Source organism: Botryllus schlosseri, chromosome 13 (genome assembly GCF_051294905.1).
Source record: "Botryllus schlosseri isolate E-star chromosome 13, Bs_hap1, whole genome shotgun sequence".
In the NCBI taxonomy this organism is placed as follows: Eukaryota; Metazoa; Chordata; class Ascidiacea; order Stolidobranchia; family Styelidae; genus Botryllus; species Botryllus schlosseri.
In genome coordinates, this window is record NC_137248.1 from 16,754,519 (window position 1) to 16,763,408 (window position 8,890).

General features: G+C 41.6%; 1 protein-coding gene across 1 annotated transcript; it reads left to right on the forward strand.

Moving 5' to 3' along the window:
- The first annotated feature begins 2,251 nt into the window (after window positions 1–2,251).
- LOC145454544 (uncharacterized) lies at window positions 2,252–6,144 on the forward strand. Its single transcript, XM_080332522.1, has one exon. It carries the CDS (start codon window positions 3,094–3,096, stop codon window positions 4,471–4,473), a length of 1,380 nt encoding a protein of 459 aa, XP_080188648.1. The 5' UTR covers window positions 2,252–3,093; the 3' UTR covers window positions 4,474–6,144.
- The last annotated feature ends 2,746 nt before the right edge of the window (window positions 6,145–8,890 follow it).

Here is an 8,890-nt window from a genome sequence, read left to right on the forward strand (position 1 = left end):
AAGATACACAAATATGTGAATAAAAACAGCAGCAAGGGAAGCATTTTCTCTGCACCCTGTTAACCGTTGCAATTCCGCATTCTACAATCCATGTTTGAAATTTTTTCTTCAGGGAACTATTTTGTTATTTATTACAGATTGCTCAACGGAAAGGATTAAACTAAAAACATAAAACATATTTTATTCAAGGTTCTCATTCAGGTTTCATATTCTCTGTTGTCCTTTGCACGTCCAATCCCCCTTTTCAGAAGATTGGAATGGACACTATATCAGCAAAACTAAATGTGTCACTAACTAACATAAAACTTGGTTTAAGACATCATTCAGAAGTTGGAAATTCATTATTAGATTCATGATTTTTATTACGGATGCCGATTCATGATTTTTATTATGGATGCCGATTTATGATTTTTATTATGGATGCCGATTAACTTGATTCACACATATATAAAACCTACAAGGTTAGCTGATTTCGTTGGCGGTCTGTTTCCAGGTCCGTAACTGCCGTACCCCAAACCCCCTAATTGGGAGGGCGAGCTAGAAGGGGGCCCAAAATTATTTCGTGAATTAGCATGAATTATAGTGTATTTTTTTGAAACTTTATGCAACTTTTTCAAAAAATTTTCGCGCTCTTCGCGATTTCAAGTTGCCAATTATCTTGATTTTTGGGTATACTCTTCCCCCAAGAAGAAATACGCAAGATTTATAGAAATGGGCATATCGGCGTTGGCCATTGCCGCGCCACGACGCACCAAGACATATAAAGTAGGCCATGTAACATGCGACTCCAAGAAGTGTGCCAGAACGATCGGCAGCGAGAAAACCTTGGCCGAAAAGGACTGCCCTAATGCTGACCAAAAACTTCGTTATATATACAAAATACAGTCTGGGCAATCTGAACCTCACAAGACAAATACCATATCGCAATGAAAAATTATATACCAGTGAAGAAATACCAATTTAAAATCGTGTTCGTCTTTTAGTTTCTTAGCCTACGTTATGGCGATTCTATATATTTTTTATATATAGCAGACAGGAGGTCACGAAATAGCATCATGTTAAGGAGTCATACCAACGGTCCCTACAGTTTCCAAGACATCTCACTCAGCTCTACCGGTAAATCTGATTCGTGAGCAGAGAGGATAAGAAGTTGATAGCAATATATATGCAATTCCCGATCTTATTGACCGATTTTATCATGAATTTTCGCGCTGGCTCGCTAAGCCGTACAAACTCATTTCGTGGCAAAAGCGAACAAGGTGATGGGGGTAGGTTTATCACCCTATGGGGGCCCTGAGTCAATATTTCTTGCGGGGCCTGACGAAGTGCTGTTACATTCCTGCCAACGGATATACGCCCGAAGATGTTTAATTATAATATTGAGGGGTCCTACCTTTTCAACACACCTCACTCAGCTCTACCTGTAAATCTGATTACGTGAGCAGAGAGAAAGGATAAAAATTTATGCGTATATGCAATTCCCGATCATATTGACCGATTCAATCATGAATTACAGAAAAATTTTGCGCTTCGCGCGTTTAGGCGAGAAAAGCTGACCCACTAAACGGCCCCCAATCTAGAGGATAAGTAAGTAGCGGTAATAAGCGAACAGGCTGAAGTGGAATCTGGGGTTCGGTTCATCAACATATGGGGGGCCAAGACCAACGTTTTGGGAGGGGGCTGGCGAAGTGCTGTCATGGCTCTGCCTGTTTCTTATCACATTAGCCAGCATCCATCTATCTACACATGCAGGCTATCTAGGCTACTTCTAGCCATCTGTTCCACGTAAGCGGCGTTTTACAAAATTCCAGAAGTGGGCCGTGCTACAAGTTGGCAGATATGGAAATAAACATTGAATATCGACCTGTTGTAAATGACTATTGCAGTCGAAAACACCATCAACTCCACCCACAAGCAAAGACATCGTAGGCTATGTACGATTGTACGTACGTAGATATCACCTACCACAAATTTGCGTAGGTATGGATGGAAAATACATAACAGCTACAAGTAAGGGAATGTATTTGCTCCGCATTACGTATTGACTATCGCTACTATACCATTTGTACAACACCGTCAGTTTCCGAAATCAATAGTGCGTTTCACTGCGCTGCGATTGTCTGATTGTTAGCGAAGAGTAGGCAAGGCAGATTCTATACTGCCTCACCTGGCTATTGTTTTTCTTCGCTGCCATATGCGCTGCCCTTGTACGTAATAAATCCGCATTTCACATTCCTTGGCGATGTGAGGGAATTATAGTAGTCTAAGATAGTTAATATTCGGATTTTCGGAATCGGTGTGACAATATCATTTGATAGATACCAGTTATTACGAATTCTGAGCTGTTTATAATGAATTGCATTGTCGCACGTGGGGCACGACCAGCCCGTGCCTCACCTCTACTTTTGCGCTGCAATTTTGAACAGTAAATATGAAAATTAGTGATGTTGGATGATAAAATATACAAATTTAGTTATTCATGGACATCGACGGTTAATACCAATAATCATTGAAGGTTTTCACAATTTTCTTTACTCATCCAGGCGACAGGTGAGGCAGTGCCTCACTTGCCTCCCCTTACCGAACGTCACTATGACTGCCAGAAAGATGGGCATTTCATACAGCATGTCAGCTCGATTTGTATTCTCACCACCAAATCAGTACCTGTGCAGTGCGCTGACTACTATACGGATTATAACTAATGTATGTGTTTTGTATGTTGTGTGCGTATACGGTTAGCAAGTACGGTAACGTCAATAATGAGCCTAGTCTACTCTATCCACGGTAATCAACTCCTCTCTTTCGGACTGAATGCATCGTGCACGCTACTACCTTGATTACTGTATCATTTTGGCGAACATTTCAAATCAGGCAGGACTAAGAAGGCGAACGTAGTTGAATAGTGGCCTTGCTGGTTCGTTGAGACTTTAGGATGTGGCTGAGGTGGCGGCGCCACCACCAGCGATATGCTAGAAAGTGATGCCTACTTTCTCAATGCTATGTTTTGTTGGTGGCAGTACTCTAGACCTCTATCACCTAACTATCTAACATCAATCCATCGCATTGAGACGAAGCATTTGCGTGAACCGAGTCATGCTACCGAATAGCAGTAGAGACAGGAATAACAAAAACAGCCCTTTGCTCGGCGAAAGAAGGCGAAACATACTTGCAAATAGATGGATTATACTACTCGTCGTATGCGCCATAGTATCCTTGGACACGTTCAGCGCTTCGTTTTTCGGATTCATCAACGACGTGTCGTCACAGTATTTCAACGTGGATCCACAAGAGACTGACTTCTTGTCTACCGTCACCACGATAGCGAGAAGCGCTTTCGGATTCGTGTTAGCGCTAGGCAGTGGGATGCTCCATCTGAGATTTCTCGCCGCCGCTACATGTGCCGCTATACTCGTCGGTGATTCACTGATATTAACTGGAGTTTCGTCGAGGCATAATTTTCCTATCGTTATTATCGGGCAAGCTTTGAACGGATTTGGAGCGGCGCTAGCTATCACACTGTCGCAACTTACGGCCAGCACCTGGTTCCCACAAAGCGAGAGGGGGCGTGCTGTATCAATACCTTGGATATTCCGCCGTTTGTCGCCCGTAGTTTCCAATTTGATAGCTACACAAGTGGTCAAGATTGCGGATACACGGTCGGCAGGCAACTTTAGTGCTACTGTCACGACGTGGGATGATAAGGAACAAGTGCAAATCGATAGATTCCGAACTTCGTTCCAGTACGCTTACGTTTGTCTGTCTGGTATTGCGATGTTGTCATTTGTATCCTCCAATGTCTTCATCACGAATGGCCCTTTGTCAGTCGCAGGGATACTGCCTGTTCCAACAAGACAAAGCTGGGGTGTAGTTGGACAGTTACGCGGGATATGCGATCTATTCAAAGACGGGCAGTACGGTTTGCTGTTTGCGGTGTATGTTCTTATATTATCTGTGCGGCCGATGACAGAATGGCTTGTATCGTCGATTGCGTTGGCTGGGTTTCCTGACATGACCGACTCGGCCGTTGGTGTAATGTTCTGCGTTGGGTATTCTGTAGGATCTCTCGGTTCTCCTACCGGTGGCTGGGCGCTGGATAAGTTCAAACTGCCCAAATTGACGTTCGCGTTTGGAACAGTGTCGGTCATGGTAGCGTTGGGAATGTTGTCCTTGTCTATTTACTACCACAACCGAGTAATGTTGTTTGTGAGTTTCATAGCGGCCACGTTTTTCCGGGATTTTTGTTTCGTGTGTATCAACCACTCTTTGGTAGAAACTTTAAATCCCAAAAGCGACGCGGTTCAAGTACGCGGATTTAGTATAGCAGGTTCTGCACCGTGGTTCACCCTCGCGATTTATACAGGTATTATACGGGCCGTTTTGACCAGTTACGGACCGATAGTAACGGCTCTGTTTCCTTTGCCTTTTCACGTTATCGCATTGGTATTGTACCTATGCATATACTCGCCTCAGTAAGTGTACGTGTAGGACCGTGTACGAGGGCAAATTTTGCACCCCATGCAGGTTATTGCTTTACCTATCTACGTTCTCAGGGTGTGGATCAGCTCGATTCAACACAATTGTGCAGTGTGATACCAACCGAGTGTTATAGAATAAGCAAAATATATATGTTATGGTTGGCTCTGTGTGTTCATAACATGCCATTGTAAACAATCTTGTTGCAACGATGACTTTGCATCTTCATTTTGCATCTTCATTCTTGTGCTCTACGAGGTTACATTTTGTGCAAATATGCTATTATGAAATTATATGCAAGTGTCTGGCTTATGATCATATGATGTCTGAAGTTGGCGGGTGGTGAATATTGTTTGAGGAGGGGTTAGGCTAACCTATGACGATATTGAACTTGTGTGTATTCGCACTTCTACAAAGCACCATGGGCGAACGGTAACTGGATATCTCGCCTTGTTTTGTAGAGTCAATTTACACATGGTAAATATAGGGCCTACTAGTGATGGTGTGAACGTAAGGTTCACGTTCGCGTTCTGTGTCTGAACCTCAGATATTTATAGATTCACGTTCGCAAACGAGCGTTGGTAGGTTCTGCATTGTGAACCTTTTTCATATATTACAATTTTCACTTCATTATAACATCTTTGGCTGAAATTTATTGCATTTCCACTGCGGGCCACTATATCTATGGTTCTGGCCGCATAACAAAATCAACACTAAACGAGCATGCACCTTGACAATCTCAAAAATGTTACTTGCTTTGTTACAAAAGTTTGCTCGAAATATCCAGTTTTCCGTTTGTGAATCTTTAGCGACTCTGCTGTGAGCTTGAACCGCACTCACACAATATCAAGAGCAAAATACGCTACATGTAGGTAGTCAGCAAATGATGCTTATTAAACCAATCAATGACATTCAAATGAAGAATAAATCGTTGTCCAATGTAAAAAATCTAGCAGTCGTATGGGGTCAATCTTGATTAGATATGTTTATTGTATCATAAAAACCATATCCGTGTGATTGGGGTGTAACTTGTTAATGGGATAACATCGGTAGCAAGTATGGAAAGCCTTTTTACACTCTGCTCAATATTAATGGAGCAATACTTAGACGCCGAATACATTGTCCGGTCTAGTGTAGAGCGTTTAGGCGTACGCTTATATTCCCTTGCAAATCCTCATCTAAATTGTTGGCAAAGAGACGGAAGATATTGATTCATGGGATTTTCATATCATTTGATTTTGATTGCTCCAGTTGATACATTTGACGACATTTAAAAAGTCAGTGTGCACTTCAGCATTGTGGCATAATGTGGCCAAAGTTGTCACTAAGTATCTTGTAGAGGAGATGTAGTACCGATGGATCAAAAATTGCAAAATGGTCTCTGGCCCTCAAATCTTCAGTCGACAATAGCAGATCTTTTGCCGTCTCAGCACTTTGGTAAACGCTCTACCTATCGCGGACATTTACATAAATATCCTCCCTTTTAAAAACATTTATAAATGTTTAACATTTGTTGCTCGAACGTATCATCGGTCCCTACCAGGTGGGTTCAATGGTACAAGATCATTGGACCTATGAGATATATGCTCAATACTCTAATTTTTCAACTTGTTTTGTTGTGTACTATAATCCAAGCTACAGCAAGCCAATGAAGAACGCTTTGTCGCCTCCTTCAAGAACAAAATAAATTATATCAATTCAAATGTTGGAATGAAATCACGTTTGGATATCCGCCGAAACTTACAAAATTAATGCCACATACATATTACCCGCAAATCGACATTTTGACTTTCAAATACCTCGTAACAGCGATATAACAGCACAGGTAAGAGGTAACTATGATTTACAGCCTCTATATACACTTATACAGGGTTGCCATCGACAGGATCTAAACATAAGGACAGTCGAAAATTTAGATCAGCATTGAAAAGCGTTTTTGTGCATACTTTGTATTTACACGAGCCGTGGCATATCGTATTCCATACTTTTCTCAAGAAACAACCTTCTCCAGCAACTTCTTGTTATTAGAAAGTGTTTCATGGATCTCTTGGGCCTCTCATAGGGTGATAAACCAAGCTTCTTCACTTCGTTCCGATTCGACGCGTCAAGCAAGATGGATAAAGGATGTACACCAAGTTTAGACAAATCATTTCTCGAGTGTATGGAGCAAGAACTCCAGTAACAATTATTGTAGTCTTGGTTTGGTGCTGGCCGAAGCAAACTTCTTTGCGATGTTGGAATCGGGGAATATTCATCTGAACAATTGCGATGTGAAATCGTAGTAGAGGAATGATTGCTGTTTGTTTGACCGTATGAAATGCCCAGGTACCCTCAGCAGCAGCTGCCTCTTGTGGTCTGTTGTCGTTGGTGCTGATCGACTTGTGAGAAAGTTATTCATCGACTGGCTCCAATCTGTCATTATGACGCTCTTCTTGTGTTTTGGGCTATCAATGTGGGTTGAAGTAGCGGTCTTTCCCATGGCCCCCAGGTTAATGTTACAATTGCAGGTATTGCAATGTGCGAAACACTCGCCCTTCAAGCTTCCTTTGACACCTTTGAATTCTCTCTCATAATCGTCACGAAAAACGCTTTTACGCCCGATCATTTTAACTGATCAGATTTATCCTTATTAGTAGCTAAAACTATGTGCAATATAATTTAGATAAATTAATCAATGATTAATTGCTTTACTACTTTTTAACCCAAGTGTCGACTGCACTGCGACCTTTTCCAGAACCTATCAATGCTGCCTTCCCCACAGCTTATATTCGGCTGTAGATTAAACAGCAGAAACCTGGTGTTGCTGTTTACGGCTAAAATGACGTCCGCTGCGATAGCTTGGTACATCCTAAACGAAACTGCTATACCACTCACTGCCCTAGCTATCTCACCACTTAGAAGTCAAGTCTTGTGGTGTGTACGCCACGCGAGTTCCTTTAATTCATGATGTCATAAAATCTCGACGCAAAAGCATAATTTTAAAATATTATGCATTTTAGATACCAGAGAAAAACGATCGAAGTTTTGTAGTTGTTGAAAATAAGACAAAATAAGGACGCAAGTCGAAAAGAAGGACATTTCTTAGAAATAAGGACAGTCGAGTTTTCTAAGACGTGGCCCTTAATAATAAGGACAAATCTTAGAAATAAGGACGGTATGGCAACCCTGTCTATATAACTAGGCGTGTTTCTGTTGTTAAGTGATTAGTTGGTCCAACTATTTTGCTTGATTTGGCTATGGTACCAGAGGTCCCCCACCCTATAAATATTGTAATTGAATTGAAAATAGTCCACTCGAGGATGGTATTGATTCAAAGTATATGTGCCATTATATACCCTGATACAAACCCTATACTTCACATCAAAGTTATTGCGGTTTTGTTGGTCTAAAAAAGGTGACATTGAAAGATGTATATGTCGATCCAAATTTATTTTACGCCCCCTAAAACGTAAATCATTTGTCACAGACCCCATAACTCACGCAGGTCGAAGTTTTTTCCATGTGAGGAAAGATTCTGCCAACATGCCATTGTAGACAAAGTCGCGTACTGTAATCATGGGATTATCACATAGAATCCTTTAAGTATTTTCGGTCTCAGTGTCTCATCGGTACCACATCTCCCCTACCGTACATTAATGTATGTACGTTGTAGGTTGTACATGTACAATTCACTGAAATGCAGGGTTGGAATTAGCAATATGACGTCACGTGACGTCATGAGTTCACGTCCGCGTCCACAGAGAACCTTTCAGAAAGGTTCGCGTTCACACGAACCTGAACCTTTTAGAGGTTCACACAATCCCTAGTAAATACATGATAAATGTGCTCAATGGTGCCGTAGGACTCCCTGTCACCTACAAGAAGTATGTGTAAGCCAGTGTTTACAAGACTTTTTCAGTCTTGCAGCAAACAATACATTTATACTGCCAAATTTAATCCACTCCAAGCTTTTTGAATTCGACTGACTATCATCAGGATGCCGACTCTCATCAGGAGCGAACGTCAGTAAATGAGGTCAAGCAAATTCGAAATTTAGAACGAATTTTGTCGTGGTGACGTAATAATGACAAGTACACAGCGTCGTAAACAACGCACGGTTACGATACAAGTACAACAGACACAAAACCGGCTGTGAAACAGCCGAATGAGAAAACCGCACCAATAAAAGATTCCCAGCGTTTAGAGATGTTTCTTCCGGCGACTGAGGATCGACTTTTGCAGCTTTATAATGGTTGATTCGATGATCTTTAAAGGCAAAAGAGAACGATCACGAGCAACTATGGAAAACTGATTGCTATTGTAATGTTTTGCACACTCGGTTTGTTTGAAGATGTGCGACCCACATACCGACTGTCGCATCGGCAAGTATATTGGTAAATTATGTTACTCTGATCCAGTGCTGTTCCACCTTTTTGAG

What these genes read in the sequence shown, in the direction of transcription:
- LOC145454544 (XM_080332522.1), top strand. Translation starts at nt 3,094, where the DNA reads ATGCTACCGAATAGCAGTAGAGACAGGAATAACAAAAACAGCCCTTTG.